Source organism: Bolinopsis microptera, chromosome 4 (assembly GCF_026151205.1).
Source record: "Bolinopsis microptera isolate Bmic1 chromosome 4, MBARI_Bmic_1.0, whole genome shotgun sequence".
NCBI classification, from domain to species: domain Eukaryota; kingdom Metazoa; phylum Ctenophora; class Tentaculata; order Lobata; family Bolinopsidae; genus Bolinopsis; species Bolinopsis microptera.
Genome location: NC_087075.1, coordinates 13,986,234 through 14,011,040, shown reverse-complemented (window position 1 = coordinate 14,011,040; position 24,807 = coordinate 13,986,234). Strand labels below are relative to the sequence as shown.

The window sequence follows — 24,807 nt, the reverse complement described above, 5'->3', positions numbered from 1 at the left end:
GCGCAAGGTCGTTTCAAGTTCAACCCGTTCTCTAGCTGGCCCTGAACGACTATTTAAAACCCTAACCCTAACACTAACTTCTTTATACGATTATGGTCATATCACGTGATCGAGGACGAGACAATTTTTCGCCAGGACGCACCAGGGGAGCATTTTAACCCTATGTCATGGGGTGTGATTCGGAATCAGCGTCCGAAAATACATCAAATTAAGTTGGTTTTAATTACATGGGGACCTCAGGCTATTATGTTCATAAACATAGAGATTCGGCGGAATGACAGGCTGAGCGCGGCCCAGTAAGGTTTTAACTGATGGCATTGGCATGATGATTGATGCCTGATGGGGTCCTTTTAGAACATTTTCGAGGATCGATTGTGGATTGTAGAGTTATTTAGCACGCTCGTACTGCGTGTTTGTTTGGGGACCGGTTTTTGTACACCGGCCAATGTTTACAAAATCATATGATACATAACAATATAATTGTATTTAATATACGTGAATATTAGAATAGAAATGAAATCTTAAATTTCTATTTATTCCCTGAAATTGTTACTAAGTTCAAAATAAATTTATATGATGAAGTCTATCACTATAAGAATATATAATTATATGAAAGTCAGACCTGCTTCGCGAAAACTAACAGTTCTGTGTGCTAACAGATCCTAACTGATACTAATTTACACTAACTAACTAATACTCCTAACTATCTAAAAACCATCTAGCTAGCGTGTGTGCTCGTAGAGCAGCTTAAATAATAAAATATGAGCCACAGTTCATGCTGCCTAAATCTCCTCACAAAATACTGCATCGTAAAAAAACTCGTTAAAAACGGTTAATTAGACTACAACGGCCACCACTTACACCAGATTAAAATACTAACTATGTAAAAACTACACTGTATCACCACGTAGATAACGAAAGTGAACATAACATATTAAAGTTCATAAATTCTGATAACAAGTCAGAATACTTGTAGATAAGGCTCTAGTTCTCACTAACACAATTAACTTTATTGTCTCTGATAAAATAACGCTTGCTATTGTCCTGCTTTATTAGTTCTTTCATCTGTTTGACAAGTCCACTGTGTAGTATTCTCTGCTCCCTTGTCCTATCCGGTGCAAGATAAACTGACTTAAAATCATCACTTGTTTTAAGTTTGTGTGCGTTTCTTAGTATAATGTCCACATCGCTAGAGCTTTGTAACTGAACTTTGATCGGTCGCGTTTTCTCAGGAACTTTCTTCCCAATCCTGCATATCTCATCCGTGTCAGGAAAATGACAGTTGGCCTCAGCAAAAACTGACTTGAAAAAGTCCGGGAGAGGGTCCATCTCTAATACGTCCTCCCACTCCCCTTCTTCCGTCTCCTTCAAACCGTAAATAATCAAGTTTCTCGATCTTTCTTCTTCTTTATTCACTGATCGCACGGCTTCTTTCACAGTTTTTGTTGTCAGCTGATTGTTTTGGGCGCTATTCTTCTTGACGACATCTGCCCAACTTTTCAATTCATTCTTTACAGTTTTCTGCACCGATTCGATCTGATTCTGCTGTCTGTTTATCAGCTGCTTTTGCATGTCTATCTGTTCTGTTTTCATCTGATCTATCTTGCTGGCTGCAGACTTGCATAGCTTCATATTGATGTCCATTAAATTTACTATGCTGCTGAGGAAATTTACAAGCGGACCCTTAAGCAGTTTTTGTAGAACACCCTGGTTGATATCAGAGAATGACGAGACATTCACGGCTTTCATGAGCTTTCCGATCTCCGATTGCATATCCTTTTCCACTGTGTGTAGTAAGTCCACAGAGAAATTCATCAGGTTAGCGTGGTGTGTAACACTTGCAGATAACGACTGCTGATAACAAGCTAAAAACGATACAAATGCTAAGTGGTTTACTGCGAACTGAAGTGGTTTACTGCGTACGTTAAAAACTTTGTCATTTTAAAACCCCCTAGTGTCATTAACAATTAACGGCTAACGTATTGATATTTTTTGGTTTTAATGAATTTACTGGTAGTGGTAACGGATTTCTTCTAATTAATTGGACTTTGGATTTTGATTTTAGCACCGCTGATGATCTGACATCAATCATTATTTAATACATTTTAATATAGATATATTTGATATTTTGTAGAAAATCGCAAAGTTATCTCAAGGAAGTAATATAACTGAATAATTTGTAGGGGTCGTTCACATATTACGTAATAATTGTTTGGAACATTTTTACCCCCCCCCCCCCCCCCCTCCGTAATCCGTTTTAAATTTACACATATAAGCAGATAGCTATTCTGTCAAAATTACACAATTTTGACACAATAGCTATCTGCGAACGACCCCATATTATTTAATATCAAATGTGGCGATTTTCTCACGCTGCCAGTTCACGTGATTATGTTTTCGCTCTCACGTGATCATTTTAAACAGCGGTGATCCAGGAAATTATTCCAGTGTTGTGAACTAGCTGAATTATTGGACAGAAATGAAATGTTCACCATAGGCACATTGGAGAGAAAACATCAAAACATGTGAACATGTATAAAAAGTCTCCACATCCAATTTCATGTCTGGGAATATTTAAAATCTTACCGTATACAGTGTGTTTATACATGTGGACTTGATCGACATAAACCATTTCGGACCAATTCAAACACTTGTTATTAATGTTATACAGTTCCTCTGTATAGTTATACTTAAATTTAATCGATAAACCATTTCGGACCAATTCTAATGTCTAACACTTGTGAGCTTGTACTTGTAGTCAATACTCTGCAGTTCCAATTTTGGGGTTAAATGAGAATTAGCTTGGGACGCTGAGTTATGAGTTTTCTGGAAAAGCTACACGTACAACTAAATATTCCAATAATATATGCAAAAGAACCGCCTCTCAATCCTGGATACAGACGTGAATGCCAAATGGTGACGAAAAAGGTTGATTCCGGCAGTGTTCTACAACTAACGACCCTTCTGCAGTGGTTTAGCGTCAACATAAACATTTACATTATAATATATTTATAACATAATATTTATATGATCGTTCGCAATTTTAATTGACGCAGGGTGTTGTGAAAATGTTGTAGGTTTATATCCTACCAGTGACCAGGACGCGCGCCGAGTTGGACCCGTCGACGGTAATATTTGGAACAAATAACTTAGTCTTACGCGACGAGTAACACCCGTTAATGAAGATGACACGTCATGACAGTACAGTATTACCATTCCGAGTGGGTGCTGAGACGTATCTTTCCTGTTTCCCAAAAACCATGATCTCTGTTTTCTTTTCATCTTCAAGCCCACAGTATTTAGCAATATTACCCGCTGTTTCTTGCAGTCCGTCAATGTACATGGCGAAATTAAAGATTACTCGATGAGTTCAGCGCGCCGCGCATCAATAATAATTTAATTCAGAATATCACGTAAAATAACTTTGCGTGGCATTCTGATATAAAGAGTAAAATGAAACGAGATTTAAACGTCGTAATAACAAATGCGTATTAATATTATAAGGCAACTGCTCGTGTCAAAACGACTTAAAATACCTAGAATCGAACGCCGTGAAACTTAAAACACGGAGCACATGGGCGCTTAAAATATGGTTAATTCTACCTCTTTTTTTTCTTCGGTACAAACTCGATACATCTTCTGGAATCTAGTTTTTCCAGAAAATACAAATTGTGCAAAGAAGGAAATAATCGTAGATTAGTATGTTTCGACAATCCTGTAATTCTTTGCGATATCAACAACAAAATCCAAGCGGTAACACACTTTTTACAAAAACAATAAGCTACAAATCAGAAAACTTAGCAATTCATTATCCATTCGGGGTTCAATCTTGTGAATAACATAATCGCAAATGCTTGGATTTTGTTAAGTTTCATAGGAAACCATTAACATGCCACTTTTCAAAACAAAGCTATTTCACAACTCTAGACTGGATCAGTGATAAATTCACGCTGTCCTGCACCATATCTTCACACTCGGTCTAAGCATTAACCCTATAAGTATCCCATTATCCCAATTATTCCAATTATCCCAATTATCCCAAGTATCCCAATGTGTCAGGTCAATACCACCCAAAGTTCAGGAGGTAGCAGAAGAAAAGAAAAGAATTTCAAATGGGAATCAATGAGAAATAAGTCCTATATGTATCTAGAACTTTCGCCCCAAATTATGACATTCAAAATAGTTTTCGATGAATTGTCAACATGAGGGATGACACATCTACCCGACGAGCGTGAACTTTCACTAATTCATATTGCAAATAATCCTTTTCTCGTAGAAAAAGCAAAGTTTACCCATTTTATACAACAAGATACCTATAAGTTAACCCCCAAAAGTAAACATACATTTCCGGTAGGCATAATATAATCCAACGATTCCAAGAACAAATTAGTTGCTTTAAACAGTAATAATACTGAAACACTCAAGCGAGTCCACAGATTTGCAAGGAGTGCACGTTTTCGCAAGTGCATGTTTTCGCGAGTGCATAGTTTCACGATTGCGTATATTTGCGAGTGCAGGTGGTCGCAGGAGTGGGGAGACTATTCCCACTCGGTGGTACCAGGGGGTTTATCTGTCAGATCGTACATTACTCGAGAGATACCCAACACTCCACTGAAACAGACAGTTTTAGTTTAGTTAGATAAATAGGGTAGGGAGAGAGGAAAGGAGGGGGAAAGGAGGAGGGAGATGAGGTGAGGGCGGGGAGGGTAAAAGGAGAAGGAGGAAGAGAGACTCAGCACTCTACTTATACATATAATCGTGTATTCGTTTTAAGTTGAATCAGTGAGAGTTATGAATAACAATTCGGGGGAGGGGGAGGAGGGTGCCATCTTTGCCACTTGAATCAATGTACTAACCTGACTGCAGCTACAATGTCGTTCACCACAGGTTCAGGTATGTGTTTGCCAGGTATAGCTGCTGAGCCTGAAATGTTGGACCATGTGTATTGTGGTTCAAAAGTTAAAGATACAAATATGATTAAGATTTAGATTATATTGTAAAGTTTTGAGATGATTCGAACATCATTTGCAATTTTGTTAAAATTTCAGAGATAATGGTAAATGGACAACAGATTGAAACTCAGAAGTAAGCTCAATAAAGCTCAATAAAGCTCAATGAAGCAAAACAATATAAATAATACACTCGAATCTCGAATAGGAATAATTTGAAAAGTTTGCGACGCGCACATAAAAACTCGTAAATCAAAAACTGGTCCGTGCTTTATTTTAACATGTATAATATACTATGTATATTTAAGTTAAAAGACTAAGATTGTTTTTAAAATTTACAAATCAGTCCATTTTGGATAATTCACACCCAATCAAAACGACAGCTATCCATCATTTTTCAAGAGAGACGAGTAAAGAAAAGCGGAGCACTGGAAACCCGCGAACTCCGTCTCACAAGTTTCCGAGGAATAATAGCACCCAATCTGCGTGACATCCTCATCTTCATACGTCACGTGATCAACCTCCGTCCAGCGCCACGCGTTAAATATCTTGCAAACTTTACCGTCAGAACAGGGGGTGTTGTAAGGGGAGCCGAGAGTACGGACACATGACCGGATTATGGTGGGAGGAAAGGGGAGGGTAATCCGGGGATAAGAGCTGGTGTATTTGATGATGAGAGCGGAGTAGTCACGGCATACCGGACATACCGGTGAGGTGGCGACAATAACTGGGGAGTTGGTGACAGGAACTGGTTCAATGGCAGTAGCAACCGAGAGGAAGAGGGATAGCAGACAGAACATTACTTGTGGCACAAGGTTAAGAAATGGACACATTAGGTGGCGGTGGGAATTTCAGAATGGTTAGGTGGAGGAATCGTTAGAGCATGCGCTCAGTTGAATATGAACGCGGCTTATCTTTTGAGGTGATTATATGTACGGTCTGGTGTTTTAAAATTCGGAACTCGTTAGGTTAATCGTAAAACCCGTATGAATTTCAATAAAATAAAAATAAAACCCCGGAAACAAATTTGTTAAGTTCAAAGAAAACTTTTGAGGACAAATTTACATCATGTGCAGGGTGTTCCATAAAAAATGTGACTTTTTCCACTTTAATTTTGTTTCACGTTTATTTTAACAGAATTTTGTCGGTAAATAATCGAATTTTTAAATATGATTAAAAATATGATTTAACATATATTGTTAAGTATCTGCACAAAAAAGTCAGTCACGCTTCTCAGAAATTACATCTGCTATTGACATTATTTATGGCAAAGGTCCAAGATTTTCAAAATCTATAAAACAAGAAATGCGGTCGCTTTTCTTTTGTGGATGGCCGCTCAATTTCCCAATCCGTGACGGCGTATTTTGTCTTATTTCATACAATCTGTTTTTAAGCATGCAGATATGGCGGAGTGATTATAGGCCGAGCACCGCCCAGTTAATTCCATATTGAATTTGAAAATCTTGTATATTTCTATGTAACCATATTATGTTTATTGTTTATGCAACCTGATATGACAACGGATCTGTGCAAAATAGTAATACTAACTCGAAAATCGAAATAATACTCTATCAATTATGAGTCGGCACTTTGAGTCATGGATCGGGAAAAAAATTCTGTCTAGACAATCTCTTTTAAATATTCCTTAAAGCATATTATCCTGGAAATTTCAGGGTGATTGATTAAAAACTGTTGGAGAAGAGAGATTTTCGATTAACTACGCGTATAGATAAGACTCGATATTCAGAACGCGCGATGTAAAATCGCTAGCACAATACAATTACTAGTTACCCATCAGCGCTGACCTTTTGGTTCAGGAACAAAATTTTTCGATGGGACTAAGAGTAACTAATAGAACTTACTCATCTCTATCAGAAAAAACTAAAAAGTCGGTTCCGAATATTGAGACCCTTTGTTAAGTTCGTGAGGAAGCATCATAACAGAACAGCAATTTTCGAGAAATCAAGAAGTGATAAGGACTGGAAACTTGGTGTGCACAAATTCCATACATATTGACACATTCCCCTACTGCCCTACTTAATGAAAATTACTTTACTAAAAGTTTACTAATTAACGCTAATTGTACATTAATTAATCGAATTGTAGTATACCTGTCATGAAGTCCGAGGTAACGAAGGGCCGAAGAACTATCGAGTGCTTTGTCGAGGGGTCATGACGACTTGCTCTGACGGTAAACAGTATATAATTATCTGTAATTAGTTAATTACTTGAGCTGATTAGTAATAAGGTAGTTATTTTAGTTTAAAATTAATTAGTTTATTAAGTTAGTTTATTAATTATTAGATTAATTAAGTGAATTAATCAATTAGTTATGCGGTTTGCTCTTAAATTGTCGCAACTGAGATTAGAAGAAGACGAACAATAGGTAAGCGAGATGTTCTGAACCTAAAAATAAATTATGTTAATAATGTTATCGTTGAATGGTTATTGGTTATAGTCACGTGGTTATAGTCAGAGAGATATTTACCGGTCAAAGTGGAGAGGAAGGAGCACTACTGGCATCTGACTGACCAGTTTCAGAGCGTCGTGCTGTCTCAACATGTCCATAGCGGCACTGTCTGCTTCCTGAGTGATCAGTGATCACGTGACATTAGTTCCACTTTAATTTCATCATTAATATAATTTGTGACGTCACAAAACATTTTTAATATTATATGACGTCACGAGGGACTATGATGACGTCACTTACCCTGAGTCTAGAGATAGCACCGGGGTTAAGGAGTGTTGGTGTTATGTCACGTACTGGTCCCTCAATCTTGTCACCGAACACGAAACAGCATCTGGACAGTGTGGAGGTTAGATGATCGGCCAACAATTATAACATTACCCCCCCCCCCTCCCCCTGATTTTTCCGATTTTTCCGACCTCACAAAATGTACAAAATTATAATAATAATATAATGATTGAATAATATAATCTTTAGATATATAAATAATAAATATTATTTAGACTATAAAATAACCTGTTAACATTAGGACAGAGCATTGTGACTAGCTTCGTGAGATGACTGAGGACATCCCACTTAACTTGAGCTCCTGTTTCACAACTGAAGGCTGCAGCGTAACTGTACGTCCTCCCGTCACCCTGGACAGTGGAGACGGTTAATTGATTAATTAATTAGTAATTTAATTAGTTAATTAATTAACTAATTAACTGTATGTTCTCCCCAGCTGATAAGTTAGAATTTACCTGTACCCCCACAGTTCTGACGGGCAGTAACACTGGGTATATTCTATGATTTACCTGGACCCCCACAGTTCTGACGGGCAGTAACACTGGGTATATTCTATGATTTACCTTGACCCCCACAGTTCTGACGGGCAGTAACACTGGGTATATTCTATGATTTACCTGGACCCCTACAGTTCTGACGGGCAGTAACACTGGGTATATTCTATGATTTACCTGGACCCCCACAGTTCTGACGGGCAGTAACACTGGGTATATTCTATGATTTACCTGGACCCCCACAGTTCTGACGGGCAGTAACACTGGGTATATTCTATGATTTACCTGGACCCCCACAGTTCTGACGGGCAGTAACACTGGGTATATTCTATGATTTACCTGTACCCCCACAGTTCTGACGGGCAGTAACACTGGGTATATTCTAGGATTTACCTGTACCCCCACAGTTCTGACGGGCAGTAACACTGGGTATATTCTATGATTTACCTGTACCCCCACAGTTCTGACGGGCAGTAACACTGGGTATATTCTAGGATTTACCTGTACCCCCACAGTTCTGACGGGCAGTAACACTGGGTATATTCTAGGATGGTCCTTTAAACTGATCAGGAATTCCCTCTTAGCGTCCGTCAGCTGGGCCTCTAAGCTATTTAACATCTGAGATTGCTGAGGAGAGAAAAAGGTGTTTCTGTTATTAATTGGTTAATAAAAAAGAGAGAAAATTTGTCATATATATTTGTAAAAGCAAAAGTATGCCTTGTTTGAATCTTCCCCCATAAAATAACTATAATAATTATTTTAAATGGAAGTTCATTAAAGGACTATCCTTCATGGAAACAGAAAACAGAAAACAGAAAACAAAAACAGAAAACAGAAAACAGAAAACAGAAAACAGAAACCAACAAACAGAAAACAGAAACAGAAACAGAAAACAGAAACCAACAAACAGAAAACAGAAACAGAAACAGAAAACAGAAACCAACAGTGGTTCGAAGTCGATGATAGGAGCAGATAAGGTTGAGTCGGTTGTTAAAGTCGTTATAATTCTCCAAATACCAAGGGTAAAGGTCCAACTGGCATATTATCCTGGGACCCAAACCTGGACCTGAGAAGTTTTTAATATAGTTAATATAGTTAATATAGTTAATATAGTTAATATAGTTAATATACAGGGTGGGCCAAAAGTCAGTACCCATACGTTGGCCTTTATAGCTCAGTCACTGATTGCCCAATTTAAATACTTCTTTCTGGTATGACTTACTACCACCACTGGTTCGAGGAATTTGTCAACTCGAAAAATATTCGCGTTCATTTTTTTCAAATGGAGGTTCATTTTCACATTTATTTGATAGTTTGGATAGTCAGATCAAGCTAAATGTTATTGAATTGTGTTTGGCCATTCGAATTACGTTTGTCCTGAAAGAATTAGAACTGTAGCTTCTCAGATGACCGAGATATGAAGCATAATGAGTTTATTCATTACGTGTGATCAGGTGATTGGTTTACCTAATCACGTGATAAGGTGACCCCGTTAACTACCCCGTTAAACATGGGAATTGTTAAGGGTGCCCAATTAAGGTGTCGTGTCACGGTGTCACATAATCACCCAGTCAATTTTGTTAACGAGATACAGAAAATGCTTGATAACTTCGTCATTTCTAATCTGTTTTGCCTCATGTTTTCAGATCATATGCAACATTTGATAATTTACCGTCTCTGAAAAAATTAGGCGTTCAGCATGTCCAGAGAAAACAATATAGGTGTTTTAATATTGAATGGGCGTGGTCTAAAATATTCGAATTTTCAAATTTTGACGACGGAATCCTCGAACCAGTAAGTAAAGTATGCCATCTGCAACATCTCTCAAATATAAAACACGGCGGAGCTATTAAGGCCAACGTATGGGTACTGACTTTTGGCCCACCCTGTAGTTAATATAGTTAATATAGTTAATATAGTTAATATAGTTAATATAGTTAATATAGTTAATATAGTTAATATAGTTAATATAGTTAATATAGTTAATATAGTTAATATAGTTAATATAGTTAATATAGTTAATATAGTTAATATAGTTAATATAGTTAATATAGTTAATATAGTTAACGCTATCCAGCGCAAAATATAAATTTTCGATAATTGTCGCAATCCAGCGCTAGTTGTCGCCATCCAGCACTAGTTGTCGCTATCCAGTTGTCGACAACTAGCGCTGGATAACGCTGGCTATGCGACACTGTCGCACCCGATAGTTTGTGATGGCCAGCGCAACTGGCCATCGCAGAAAACAGTTCGATAACTAGCGCTGGATGGCGACAACTAGCGCTGGATGGCGACAACTAGCGCTGGATGGCGACAACTAGCGCTGGATGGCGACAACTAGCGCTGGATAGCGCTAGTTGTCGCCATCCAGCGGCCAGCGCTAGTTGTCGCGTTTTGACTATCGCAAAAGAACCGTTAATAGTTGTTAAGTTGGCAAATTAAATAGGCTGTTGAAAGTATAGTTGGTTTGATAGATGTTTGGTATACTGAATGATTGTTATTCGTTCCAAAAATTACCACATCGGATCCATCAGATTGGTTATAACATGTACCTAAAAAGATCGATATAACAAGAATTTCGCCGCGGTTAAACCACGCACGATCAATTTTCCCTACGATGTACTTGTATACCTTTAATTCTTTTGAGTGAAAGGTGTGACTGGAAAAAAGTGCAACATATTTACATACTATGTTATTTATAAATGAGTGGGATTCGTGCATGGTAAAAATTGACGATTTATTTGACCAATGTAAGAATGTAGCGCCGCGCATCAACAATAAATGAATCCAGAAGATTGCGGAAGATAACTTTGCGAAGGAGGAATTTCACTGTAATTAATTAACACATGGCTAGCGTCGCGCGCAGCATAACAGACGCTTCCTATACACATTACACATAATGATAGGGGAGTGGTCTATATTGCGAAGGAGCAGACTTTTGTTATCAACGCAGGTCCATCGGGCCACCTCATATATCCAAACCCGAATACTTATTCCCTACGATCTTTTTGCCTTCGGCAAGAGTAGGGAAAAAATTCACTACAACACTTCTTTAATACAACACTACAACACTACAACACTTGTCTAATACATTACCTGGGAAAGGGTGTCTGTTAACTAGTTCAGCTGGAAGGCTCAATTCTCTCCCTAGTTCCCTAACCTCATCCTTATAAAATGTTCTCAGAGGCTCTATTATTTTCCCCTGAAAGATACTTAATTAAACAAAACAACTTAGCTGTTTTCCATAAATTATCCCCAAATAGGAAGATAAATCCTTGAAATTTCAAGAGATAATAATATAGCACATGTTACTAATATTAGTAATAATAAATATTTTTATAAATTCTTTAGGTCGCGAACAATACCTTACCGCATTCCTGAACTCCCTAGCAAGAGGACTGTCATTGTGATGAGTTTTAATGGTGTCAGCCATGGAAGAGGATAGTTTAGACCCGGACTCTATAAGATCAGGAGCTAAGGTTCCTTGAGCCAGAACAAACTTGTCTTTGTCAAGATCGTTTAGCAACTCCGACATTATCTAGGGTTTTAATTATGAATTAGTTAAATAATCAAAAGCAATCCAAGGTGATTGTTTTATCCGATTGAACTTTGAAGTCGATGAATACTTGCCAGTTGCAAAACAGTGAGCCATTTACTTCAAGAATAAAATTAAACATCATTGTTAAAAGAAGCGAATAAGGGAAATAACTACAATATAAATTTAATATAAGATCAAACATACAAGATAATTAATGTAACAAACTGATCATACCTGCATAAAGACATCTCCAATGATCCTCCTCTTCTGCTCAGGATCCACCACAGTGTTCAAACACTCACTCAGCTGAGCGTTCTTACATCCCTCCAGGTGCACCCACGTCTTACCGTTTAGGAACCTATACGCGCAATCAACACCTGAAATAGGAAGGATTTAGGAACCTGTACGCGCAATAACACCTGAAATAGGGGGGATTTAGGAACCTGTACGCGCAATCAACACCTGAAATAGGGGGGATTTAGGAACCTGTACGCGCAATCAACACCTGAAATAGGGGGGATTTAGGAACCTGTACGCGCAATCAACACCTGAAATAGGGGGGATTTAGGAACCTATACGCGCAATCAACACCTGAAATAGGGGGGATTTAGGAACCTGTACGCGCAATCAACACCTAAAATAGGGGGGATTTAGGAACCTGTACGCGCAATCAACACCTAAAATAGGGAGGATTTAAGAACCTGAACGTAAAATAGTTATAAAAGAGTCCTAAGAAGCTTGTAGCCCAGGACCCTATCCTTAACTCTGATCCCAACCCTAATCATAACTCTAATCCCATACCAAAACCTTCACTCTAACTCTACTGAGGCTCTGGGAAGCAAGGTCAAAAGGAAATCGCGGCACGTGCGGAATCGCGTGAGTTAAAGGAAATAACCCTCATGAGTTATTTCCTTTAACTCAGAGGGTAAAGGAAATAATTTTTCCCATTCTCTACGACAAATTTGTTAAGTGAGATTTGGAACAATGGGAACATTGATCAATTGTTAAGACAGTTGACAATTAATCTATATTATAACTTTATAGCATACCTTTGCGAACACAATATGGACAAAAACTCATGAGGGTAAAGGAAATAATTCTACGAACATAGTTTATATACATACATTATTATTTGATTGTTTCACACTTTTCACATTTCATAATTTTATTACTAGGTGGAGATGATGTTATTGAGACTTTGGGCGGCCAAAAAACTCCTGTTCTGAAAGTTGTCCTTTGTACTTGTTTCACTGACCCACGCTTTTTAGCATTTATACATTTCGGCCCATTTTATATGTTTGTTCGAATTGCTGTACATTTGTATACTTGCTATTTTGTAAAAGTTTCAAATCAAATCAAATCAATAGTGAAAAACTTATACAAAGGATGCCATAATGCTGGCAACAGTAACCACCCCTGCATCTGAGTCGTACACACAAACCAACTAGCAAGTCATTACATTTACCCTACAAACCAGTCCACCCCTAATTCATAATTCTATTCGTGCAAAAACATTATCTTTCGCTTCGATTTTCGAGATTTTGGCCTAAATAATCGCGATTTTCTTTTGTCCTTGCTGGGAAGCAATGTTCCGGGGCAGGAAAATGGGTACCAACAGCAGACTCACGTTTTACATCAAGACCGAGGGCCTTCAGCGCTTTGACCACCAGAGTGCTCTCATTCTTACGCATCAGCCCATTGTCAATGTGTATAGCTAGGACACGTCCAGCACCTGTAATTGTTAGTGTCATTTGTATAATAATTATAGTTATTACTATTATAATAATAGTGTGGAACCCTCACGTTTGTACTATAATAGTATAACATGCTGTAATGTTAATGTGTGCAATGTATGGTAAAGTATTGAATATTGGTGCTCTGCAAATAAGCGAAACACGAAAACAGACATCTTTTAATGTTGTGCAGTTTCATTTGTTTGACTAGATATATGCTATAATCTTCTTTAAATTGAACTTAAATTATTGAACTTGAATCGGACTCAAATTGAATTTGAATTAAACTAAAATCTTTAAATTAAAAGGATCATAGGTACTTATTTCAGCGACATGGTATCAATAAACTTGACAAGATGGGACATAGTTGGAATACTACTGCTAACTACAAATATATGTCTACTCTACAGTTATCAACCTGTTTCAATCATCACACCCGAGTTAATGAAACCGAACTCTAATTTAACTACAGCCGATATTTTAGCGGTTAACAGAACCCGTGAAAAATATTTCATTGTGTTCTTAATACCGTCACACCCGCAACGTTTTAACGTGAGGGATGCTATTCGTCGAACATGGATGAACGTTAATAGATGGAATAACTTAACCTCGATCGATGAACAATACAAGAGAATCAAGGTAATGTTCTTGTTCGGCTCCTACACTGATAGCGGTGATTTTGACCAGGAGTTTTACGACGAGCTTAAAGAACACGACGATATGTACATGATATCCAATCTTAGAGAACACAAGACCGCTCTCAAATACAAGGTACATTAGTAGAGGAAATCAAGAGAGCAGGACATTAAGAAACCCCTTCCCGCAGTTTCTTAATTTTATGCCCTCTCTTAATTACGGTCACGGGTATGGTTTGGGTTTCCTAATTTTATGCTTACTAATTTTATGCATATTAATTATTTGATTTATTAATCATTTGTACCAAGGTACTCTGGGGCACCAAGCAGGCGCTCCACCACTACGACTTTGACTACATCGTCAAAACGGACGACGACATCGTCGTCAACCTGCCCGTCCTGATCACAGACCTGATAGCTCTACCACGTGACCGCTACTACACCGGCAACTGTAACATGAAGTACGGAGACTTCAATGGTTACCCTAAATGGAAATACTGCTCCGGAGGAGGATACGTGTTTTCACGTGATGTGGCCAGCAAGTTTCAGGAGTTACCTAGCTCTGTTCACCAGGTACTTTTCAGACCTAGTACTGCATTTCGACTTTTCCGTACAGTATTTATACTATAATTGTTGAAAGTTTCATGACTGAAGATCCACCAGAATGGTTTCATGCGAAGTTCAATAGGATAAGCTAATTCTTAATGGTGCTGAATATCAAACTTGTTTTACCCAGCTGTGTTCACCAGGTACCCTTCAGACCGGAGGACGCGTACACGGGGTATCTGGTAAACAGACTGAGAGAGCTGCTGGGGTACAAGGTCCAAATTGTGCCTAATCCCAAACTTAAAGTTTATGGTTACAAGTGTGGGCCTTTTGTGGGTTGGTTTTACCATTCTTATAGCACGGCTAAGAAACACGAGGTACTGCACGAGAAGATAAGGACAGATGTGTGGGTGCCCTGCAGTGAGCCCAAGGGTTAATGATGGTCGCGAGCGTTTCAAGTGTAGATTCAATAATTATACATTTATAGTTCGTCATCAGATTTAATTGCCATGTTATGGTACATGCTATTGTGAATATGATTGTGTACGATTTTTAAAACGTTCTTAGGAGGAGTATGAGGAGGAGGAGTAGGAGGAGGAGTAGGAGGAGAAATAGGAGGAGTAGGATGAGAAGTAGGAGGAGGAGTAGGAGGAGAAGTAGGAGGAGTAGGAGGAGAAGTAGGAGGAGGAGTAGGAGGAGTAGGATGAGAAGTAGGAGGAGGAGTAGGAGGAGTAGGATGAGAAGTAGGAGGAGGAGTAGGAGGAGAAGTAGGAGGAGGAGTACGAGGAGAAGTACGAGGAGGAGTACGAGGAGAAGTAGGAGGAGAAGTAGGAGGAGGAGTAGGAGAAGTAGGAGGAGGAGTAGGAGGAGAAGTAGGAGGAGGAGTAGGAGGAGGAGTAGGAGGAGAAGTAGGAGGAGAAGTAGGAGGAGGAGTAGGAGGAGGAGTAGGAGGAGGAGTAGGAGGAGGAGTAGGAGGAGGAGTAGGAGGAGGAGAAGTAGGAGGAGTAGGAGGAGAAGTACGAGGAGGAGTAGGAGGAGAAGTAGGAGGAGGAGAAGTAGGAGGAGTAGGAGGGCTCATGTTATTTTTTGTCCGTTTTTACTTTTTGTCCGTTCAATTTTGTCCGTTTTCAGAAAATAGGGTACCGAACGGACAAAAACGGACGAAAATTGTAACTTTTGATTTAAATTTTCTCCACAATTTGTAACAGGCTATTTGCAGAAATGGGTAGCCCGGTTAATGACCATGGTCCTTTCTCAAACTTTTAATCCTCAATTAGGTACAAAGAATAACATAAAAAGGGATGAAAAGGGAATTTTTTAATGAAAAATATCATGTAACAACTTTTCCATATTATTATTACTGGAGAGTGAAACTCTGTTAAGCCAAAAGATTCTTGAGCACATTTTGAGTCAGACTCAAATACGTTTAAAAACATTTTAGTATAACAATAAATTGTGTAAACAATAACACCAACAATAATTATAAATTGAACAAATTATTGAGAGATGAAAGTGAGGAAGAGGAGGAGGGGGACTGAGGAGGGGGACTGAGGAGGGGACTGAGGAGGAGGAGGAGGAGGAGGAGGAGGAGGAGGAGGAGAAGAAGAACGACTCAGGAGGAGAAGGACTGAGGACCTGAGGGCTGAGGAGGAGGAGGAGGAAGACTGAGGAGGAAGAGGACTGAGAAAGGAGAACTGAGGAGAACCGAGGATGCGGACTGAATAGGAGGATGAGGAGGAGGAGGAGGAGGAAGAGGAGGACTAAGGAGAACTGAGGAGGAGGGGGAGGAGGAGGAGGAGTAAAACTGAGGAGGACTAAGGAGAAGGAGGATGAGGACTGAGGAGGAGGACTGAAGAGGGGGACTGAGGAGGAGGAGGGGAGGCGGAGGAGGACGACTGATGAGGAATGATGAGGAGGGGAAGGAGGTGGATGAGGAGGATGAGGAGGACTAAGGAGAAGGAGGAGGAGAAGGAGAAGGAGGACTGGTGAAGAGGATTGATGAGGAGGAGGAGGACTGATGAGGAGGAGGAGGAGGAGGACTGTGGAGGAGGAGGACTGGGGAGTAGGAGTAGGAGGAGGACTGAGGAGGGGAAGAGGAAGAAGACTGAGGAGGATCAGGATGACCCAGGAGGAGGACCCAGGAGGAGGAGGAGGAGGAGGACCCAGGAGGAAGACTGGGGAGGAGGAGGACTGAGGAGGACTGAGAAGGAGGACTGAGGAGAACTGAGGAGGAGGAGGAGGGGGACTGGGGGAGGACTGAGGAGGAGGACTGAGAAGGACTGAGGAGGAAGAGGACTAAGGGGAAGGATGAGGAGGAAGAGAAGGAGGATGAAAAGGAGGAGGACTGAGGAGGGGGAGGAGGAGGAGGACTGAGGAGGAGGACTGAGGAGGACTGAGGAGGATGGCTGAGGAGGACGACTGAGGAGGACGACTGAGAGGGAGGAGGAGGAGGAGGAAGACTGAGGAGGAGAAAGACTGAAGAGGAGAAGGAGGAGGAGGACCCAGGAGGAGGACCCAGGAAGAGGACTGAGGAGGAGGAAGAAGAGGAGGAGGAGGAGGAAGAGGAGGAGGAGGTGGAGGAGGAAGAGGAGGAAGCATCTAAATGTTCTTTCCATTTTTGTTATTTCTTGTCCGTTTTTGTCCTTATTGTCCGTTTTTGTCCGCTCTATTTTTTGTCCGTTTTGAAAATATAGGGTACCGAACGGACAAAAAACATGAGCCCCCCCCCCCCCCCACTAATTCTCCTAAAACAAAGAACTAAAAAATGTAAAATACGCGACAATATCTTCCTTGAGCTGAAAAAGAAGATACAGCGTTTCGTACGTGTCCTCAGCCCGTCCTTAGACACATTTAGCACTTTTTACCGCATTTTAGCACATTTTGACATTTTAGCACGTTGCACCTAGTGAACATTTCATTCTTTTCTGTCTGACAATCACTGCTAGTTAGTACCTTGTGGTGCATAAAATATTGACCGCTGTATCTGACAATTCAGTACTTCATAATTGGCTTATCTTTACAATTGTGGTTTTACGGCAATACTGCTGATGAACAACTTGTCCCTCTCATGACCATTTCAAGTAACTATATTCGGATATCAGATTCGGGATAGAGAACAATGCAGAGAGATATTCCTGGGCTGCCTATCATCTATTTGGTGTTTTGTCAAGTCTAATCGGAGATACTCTGATTCTGTTTGCATCCTTCCAGAAGGACGCCTTCAAAGTCAACAAATTCATACTGACTCTTATTCAACACATTGCAGCTTCTGATCTCATTTCGACTATCTGTACACCCTTCTCTGGGGCAGTCTCCTTGCTAGCCAACTCGTGGGTCCTTGGAAAAACACTTTGCTATGCTCGGGTATATGTCGGCAACTACTTGTTGGTATGTCCCTCATCGCATGTCCCTCATCGCAGTTCTCACTACAAGCAAGTTCTTTCTACTCAGATATCCTCTCCGAGCAGCAAGTTGGTCGACAAAAAGAGCTCATCAAGTTTGCAGCTTCATCTGGGCTTTCAACCTTATCTTACCAATACTTTTCTCCGCTGTAGACAAGGATGATGTTGACTTCGATTACATAATCTACAACTGTCAATACGGGTATAACTCTGATATTTGGAACAAAATATTGCCCTTAACTGGATTTCTTTCTGCTTTACTTCCAAACATAATTATCGTAGGAACAACAGTTCCTACACTGAAGTACCTAGCTGATGCAGGGATATCTGCTAGACGTGTCCAAGGAAGTGTTCCATGGCAAGGAGCCCTCACTGTAGTCCTCACTGCTGTCATCTACTGCATTTCAACTTTCCCGTACAGCATTTATACTACAATTGTTGAAAGTTTCATGACTGAAGATCCACCAGAATGGTTTCATGAGAAGTTCAAAAGAATAAGCTATTTCTTAATGGTGCTGAATATCATGTCAAACTTTTATATCTACACTATGACGATAAAGACTTTCCGCAGATTTCTTCTCTTGAAACTCTTCTCTGTCGTTCCCAGCACTGTTAGTTCTTTTGCTTAGCTTAGGTAAAATCAATACAGTTTTTTCTATTTATTATATGCAGTATTTAGTGTATTTGTTGCTATGGATAAAATTTTGAACATTTATTATGGATGGAAAGCTGATGACAAAAACTCGCGGAATCACAAAATTTCTCATGAACAGCGATTTAGCATTATATATAAATAGAATTTAAGATATCATAAAATTCGTGAATTACTAATACTAAGAAATATGTGGGTAAATGTGGAAAATTGAAAACGATAAGTATGACCCGCTTATTAGTATGACCCGCTTATAATTTTTACCATTTTCAGGAAAAAAGATATTTTATTACTTTTAAGGCTTTGTAAAAACTGTTTTTTTGGAACTTGAGTTTTTATTATATTAGTTATAAATTATCAAATCGACGTAAAAATCATGAGTTTGACCCTGAAAATGGAAGAAGATTCACCGACAAAATGGCTTTTTATGTCTAACCGTGCAAGGAAAGCAGATGCAGCATATTCTAGGGGAACTTGGAGGAAGAACAACCTCTGGAGTCAACGGAAGAGAGGATTATGATTTAGTCTATAATTCAAATGAGGCAATAAGCCCCCCCCCCGTCCATTGTCCAATCATTCTTTTCTTACACAATCATAATGACATTACACGTTCCATAAACCATAAAAATATCAGGACATGAAAAAATATTGACATTTTTGACGAATATCCCCCACATTAAAATGTCCAGGGTGTGACGTTATTAAGAACACAAGGAAATATTTTTAACGGGTTTTGTTAACCGCTAAAATATCGGCTGTAGTGAAATTGGAGTTTGGTTACATTAACTCGACTGTGGTGATTGAAAAAAGGTGGATGACTGTAGAGTAGACATATAGTTGTAGTTAGCAGTAGCATTGCAACCATATCCCATCTTGTCATTCTCGATACAGGCACAGGTTCCCTGTTTCCAAGATTGCATCTCAAAGGGGAGGCCTCGACTCCAAGATCATATAACGAGGCCGAGTGGTAAGTGTGGAGTACACCGAATTTGAATCATAAAAAATGTTTCATGTTTGCCAAAATTCAGGCATTTTTTGCTGACGTCAGCAAGGCTCAGACCCCCCCCCCCCCCCCCCCCCCCCGTCAGTATTTTCCAACCCCCCCCACCCCTCCCCTCGGCTGCTGACGTAAAATGTGAACGCTCCCTAAGTGCTACGTCAACGTGAATTGTTCAAGTTTAAGCTATTAGCTACTTAGTTAAGAGCCATGAATAATACAATGTGTCGTTGCCTGGCAGCAACTTGGCATGTTACAAACTACAAAAGAGAACGTGTTTTCATTGTATCAAAGGTAGGGTAGGAGGGGGTAAAACGGACCAATATTTTAGTTTTTGAAACTTCCTGCCTCAACAGAAGGACTTGGTTGAAGAATGTTACATGCCATTTACCAGTTGGACCTTTGTCTAAATTGGTAGGTATACAGTAAAATTTGAGTGTAACGTTTAGTAGGTGTACCACCCATTCCAAAAAAATTGGTCAGCTGGTCCGATTTACCCCATGCATGGGGTAAAACGGACCAACACATAACTCCACATTCTTTGTTAATCTAGATTTGTTAATACATTTAAGGCACTTGGGGCTAAGTCCTAAACAATATTCAATACAAATTTCTGTTCTTCAACTTTTCTAACCAAGAAAACCACGCCCTTGGTCCGTTTTACCCCAAAAAAAATTCACAATTTTTTTGTCGTGTAGATTGCTTTTACGAGCCATAATTGCAAATATATGCCTAGTTCTCACATTCTATGACCTTTTTTTCATAGTAATTGCCTAAATAAAGTAATTCTTTAGTAATTGTAAAAATGGTCCGTTTTACCCCATTTTGATAAGGGTAGATCTGTTTGGTCAAGATAGCTTGTCTAAATCAATAAAAGCACTTTCTAAGAGATGATTGAACTGGTAAATTAAAAAGTTAAATAAGACCCCACTTCAATCGGCACTACCACATCTTCATCCTCACAATCACCAGTGCTAAGGTCATCAGAATCTACGACGGGGCAGTTATCTTCTGCAGAGTCACTACTAAGTAATATCTTCTTCTTTAGAGCAGCCTTGGGCTTTTTTCATGGTGTAGGTTCAACAAGTGTTCTGTCATCGTTTTTGATCTTCTTTGCAGCAGATTTCTTGGCCCTTTCCTCCTCTTCAAGTTTCAGTCGTTTCAATGATTCCTCCTCTGTCAGACATTCTCCTATTTTCTTTTGGACCCTTTTACGTCCCTTTCTTCCTTGCTCTAAAGCCTTCATTGTGCTCTTACTGGGATTTGGTTTTAATGTCGTCACAATTGCATTTCGTAGAGCACTTCGAGGAGTAAGTGGGGTTTTTAGAGTATGGGTAGAGGGGCTCTGGTCCAGGGATGAAGAGGACGGTGTAACCTGGGCTGTTGCTGAGGAGGGGCCAGGGTTCTGATCAGGTACTGATGACGATACAATCTCAGTCTGCTCTGGCTCTGGAGGCTCCATGGTCTCACTCAGAGTTATCTTTGATTGAAGAACTCGACTCATGTCTAGTGGACATAATCCGCTCTTTGAAAAACCATTAACAGCATTTCCTGGGTGTGCTGCCATGTGCTTAAACAACTCATTGAGCAATATGGGGAAGTGTTCCTTCTTTACCTTTTCGTGTCGTGACTCGAAGAAGAATTTAGTTAGAATTATTCTCCATTCTGCTTTAGCACTCTAATACACAGGTAAAATACACTGGCAACCACTACAGTAGACATAGTGTCTATTAAATAGGTCAAATTGAAATGGTCCGTTTTACCCCAGCTATGATCCGTTTTACCCCAGGCCTGGTCCGTTTTACCCCGTGGTCCGTTTTACCCCCTCCTACCCTATTGTTAGTTTTTGCCGAATATTCTAAAAATACCATTTACAATATTTTAAATTCCGTAGCTTTTTACATGATCACACTTACAGTTGGTAGCCTTCAAACATTTCTTTTAAATTTATTATATCAAGATTTCTCTTGACAAAATGTATTAAAGTGCGTTACTTCGACAACATTCAGAATCATTTTGTAGACAAGTTAAGCCAATGTCCCATTATAGTTGTGTTGTTAAACATGGTTAAATTGCGTTAATTAAAACCACAAAATAAACATTTATTAAACCATCAAATCAAATTATCATAAAACACATTGCACTATAAATTAAGTTATTATAAAACATATTGTGTTATAATAAATTAAAGTATAATTTATTAAACAAATTAAAGTATAAATTAAATTATTTATTAAATAAATTAAAGTATAATTTATTTAACAAATTAAAGTATAAACTAAATTATTTATTAAACCACCACGAACCTAGTGCTTTAGTGAGGAGTGCAGCTAAGACAGTAGAATCAACACCGCCACTCAGGAGAGCCAGCACCGTTCTGTCTTGAACACTACTCCGTATATCCTCCAAACATAACGCCTGTAAAGTAGGGAAATGTTACATTTGGTGATGTCATCGTATTACGTGACGTCATCATATTACGTGACGTCATCACTTAACTTGATCACGTTACGCCTAATGATTTGAGCCTGGTTTAAAATACTGGTCAGGGCTTATAAACACATATTTTGTTAGCCAGAGTTATTCTTTTACAGCACTGCAGGAACACAAGCAGCTTCTATACTATAATGTTGCCGTACCTTACTTAAAATGCAATACAATTATTATAATTACAATAATTACTATAGTGTACCTTACTTAAAATCCAATACAATAACTATAATTACTATAGCTTAGTGTACCTTACTTAAAATGCAATACGATTACTATAATTACTATATTGTACCTTACTTAAAAGAAGTTATTCAGCAAGTAATTGCAACCAGTTCTTCTTCAAACAATGTAAATTCTGCTATAAAAGTTTTGCTTTTAGACTTGATAATTGATTACTTATAACACCTTAAATATTTACTACGAGTTGCTGTTACATTGCTCAAGTGCAATAGTATCATAGTTGAGCAATTCGCGTTCGGTAAAATTTTGTAAAACGTTCGTTGAGTTCGGCACATTGTTTCAGTTCGGAAAAAATTCCGGGAAAATTCAGATTCATATATAAATTTTCTTAATTAGCTAAATTTAATTAAGTAGTATGAGTACACACTTACGATGAGTTTATAATTTACAATGTGTGAAAATTTTAATTTTAATTTCAAATATATAGATTATAGTTGTTGTTAGGTAAGAGTGACAGGAATGGAATAGAAACTAAATTCTAGATATCACCCCCGATTAGCAGCAAAACAGTTACGAATTTCGATCTGACCTCCGAATTAAGTCTAATATAATATCATGTTATATAGTTGTTATTTGAGCCTATATATGAGCTATTCTAGTTCTCACTGTTATTAACTCACACTATATTATGTACATCTGTTAGTACGACAGTCCGGTACTGAGGGACCGAAACCGGAGATATTATAAATATTTGAAGAATGTTTCATTTGGAGAATGATTCTAAATTCATCTAAGTGACCTCTAGAATCTAGATATGTAGATATTAGCATACCTTTAATCTTTATGTATGCTAATATCAAAATTAAAGGATTTGTAATGATAGCCGTTAAGTTTAGATTAAATACTCTGCTTTCTTTGTAGTTTGTGCTTTACCATCAACATTATAATTCCTTGCAAAATTCCATGAAAGTTATTGTATTCATGTAATTGAATACACTGCCATCAAAAATATATACCACAAATCTTCTGCACAAGTCATTAGTAATAAACCATTATGGCCACTCCTCTTTGAAGAGTTTTGCTTATAGAAGTCACATAATAGTCACATTTTTTCTCAAATCAAATCTCGCTTGTACTGGGCGATGTGCAGTGTTATAAATTGTTGTCCCGACGCATTTTGTGAAGCCAAATATTTTTAATCATAAACGTCAATGACAACTTTTATTATAAAATTATAATTTTCAGTTGTAGAAAAAACTTAAAGGGGGCCGTTCACATATTATTTTATCAGCCGAGGGGGGAGGGGTTTCCAAATGATGACGGTTGACTACGGGTGGAGTACGAACTTGCATCATAGCAAAAATATCGTACATTTTGAGAATTTTTCTCTTCCACAGCTACTCAGTTAACAATTTTAAGTAAGAATTTCCAGAAAATTGATTATGTAATGGTATTTATATAATATGAACGACACCTATAAAACCTTACTAAACAGATCTTTTTTAATCAACTGATGCGTACACTTGCATCATAGCATGAAGATTGTAAATTCTTCACAGCTACTCAAATTTAACAATTTTAAGTAAAAATTGCCAAACAAATTTATTACGCGATTATGTATGTGAAGTACCCCTAAACAGAGCTTTTTAAATGAACTGCAATTCTAGCTGCCACTTTTTGTTTTGCACAGCACCAGAGGTTCATTTCCTAATGAAACTAGAATTTTCTGGAGATATGGCACTCGATAGTTGTCAGATTGTAGTTGTGCAGTTTTTAGATAGTTTCAAATTATAAACTTACTAATCGGGAAATGTATTTCAATTTTAATTCTTGTTATAAAGAAGTGGATCCAGAACTGTGTATCCACTTTTTATATAATCAGGAATTGCGCCCGTATTTTTGTGGGACGGACGCTAGATTTCCATCCACTGCATGCTCTGATCAGTGCACTCATAACAGAATTAATTGAATAATTTTAACAAGCTCCGGAATTTTTTTAATTGCTTTATTATTTAATTGCTTTATTATTTGAATAATTACAGTTACAACAGCCAATTAGGCTTGTTATACGTAATTTAAAATTAAGATTGTCGTCCATTTAAAGGCCAGTTGAGAGTGCTTCAGTATTTCAAATCAAATAACGATCAAATGTGATTCAGTAAGAACTCCAGCCAGGAGTAACCTGGTTGTAACTATAAATACATATTATACAATGCAAATTAATTTCAAACGTTCTCGTGAGTTTTGCATTTTATTCTTGACGGAGCAAAAAAATACCGCGATTACATTGACGCCGCGTTTTGGTTCAGTACATTTCGAGTTTTACGGTATACGCCAAGGGAGCAATAGTAATTATTCAGTTTACTCATCGCTGCTTTAATGACAGCTCCTTTTAACTGAACCCCACTCCAGGAATAATGATACCCAACATAAC

General features: G+C 38.5%; 3 protein-coding genes across 5 annotated transcripts in view; 2 read left to right on the top strand and 1 right to left on the bottom strand.

Annotated features, from left to right (window-relative positions):
* The window catches only part of LOC134814474 (uncharacterized), a 96,233-nt gene that overhangs the window by 4,762 nt on the left and 66,664 nt on the right, over nucleotides 1–24,807 (top strand). The window lies entirely within an intron of this gene.
* The window catches only part of LOC134814472 (GMP synthase [glutamine-hydrolyzing]-like), a 38,435-nt gene continuing 17,094 nt past the window's right edge, over nucleotides 3,467–24,807 (bottom strand). Inside the window, exons 7-20 of one of the 3 annotated variants that reach the window (XM_063822598.1) lie at nucleotides 22,007–22,118; nucleotides 13,364–13,468; nucleotides 12,395–12,413; nucleotides 11,971–12,094; nucleotides 11,569–11,736; nucleotides 11,295–11,400; nucleotides 9,143–9,264; nucleotides 8,700–8,825; nucleotides 7,933–8,054; nucleotides 7,660–7,750; nucleotides 7,438–7,535; nucleotides 7,061–7,134; nucleotides 4,857–4,923; nucleotides 3,468–4,611 (exon numbers count right to left, since the gene is read on the bottom strand). In XM_063822598.1, coding sequence (XP_063678668.1) covers nucleotides 4,539–4,611; nucleotides 4,857–4,923; nucleotides 7,061–7,134; nucleotides 7,438–7,535; nucleotides 7,660–7,750; nucleotides 7,933–8,054; nucleotides 8,700–8,825; nucleotides 9,143–9,264; nucleotides 11,295–11,400; nucleotides 11,569–11,736; nucleotides 11,971–12,094; nucleotides 12,395–12,413; nucleotides 13,364–13,468; nucleotides 22,007–22,118 — 1,407 coding nt within the window. In that variant the 3' untranslated portion in view covers nucleotides 3,468–4,538. Of the gene's footprint in view, nucleotides 4,612–4,856; nucleotides 4,924–7,060; nucleotides 7,135–7,437; nucleotides 7,536–7,659; nucleotides 7,751–7,932; nucleotides 8,055–8,699; nucleotides 8,826–9,142; nucleotides 9,265–11,294; nucleotides 11,401–11,568; nucleotides 11,737–11,970; nucleotides 12,114–12,179; nucleotides 12,199–12,394; nucleotides 12,414–13,363; nucleotides 13,469–22,006; nucleotides 22,119–24,807 lie in introns of all 3 variants that reach the window. The other 2 variants (XM_063822599.1, XM_063822597.1) reach the window with 2 other exon arrangements.
* On the top strand, nucleotides 14,044–15,087 carry LOC134814316 (beta-1,3-galactosyltransferase 5-like). Its single transcript, XM_063822412.1, has 3 exons — nucleotides 14,044–14,240; nucleotides 14,414–14,677; nucleotides 14,854–15,087. The coding sequence occupies exons 1-3, from the start codon at nucleotides 14,049–14,051 to the stop codon at nucleotides 15,085–15,087; spliced, it is 690 nt and encodes a 229-aa protein (XP_063678482.1). The 5' UTR covers nucleotides 14,044–14,048.

Excerpts from the sequence above, each read along its gene's own strand:
- LOC134814316 (XM_063822412.1), top strand. The coding sequence starts at position 14,049 with ATGAACGTTAATAGATGGAATAACTTAACCTCGATCGATGAACAATAC. Across the intron at positions 14,241-14,413 it reads AGACCGCTCTCAAATACAAG|GTACTCTGGGGCACCAAGCA; the intron begins GTACATTAGTAG and ends ATTTGTACCAAG. Across the intron at positions 14,678-14,853 it reads TACCTAGCTCTGTTCACCAG|GTACCCTTCAGACCGGAGGA; the intron begins GTACTTTTCAGA and ends TGTGTTCACCAG.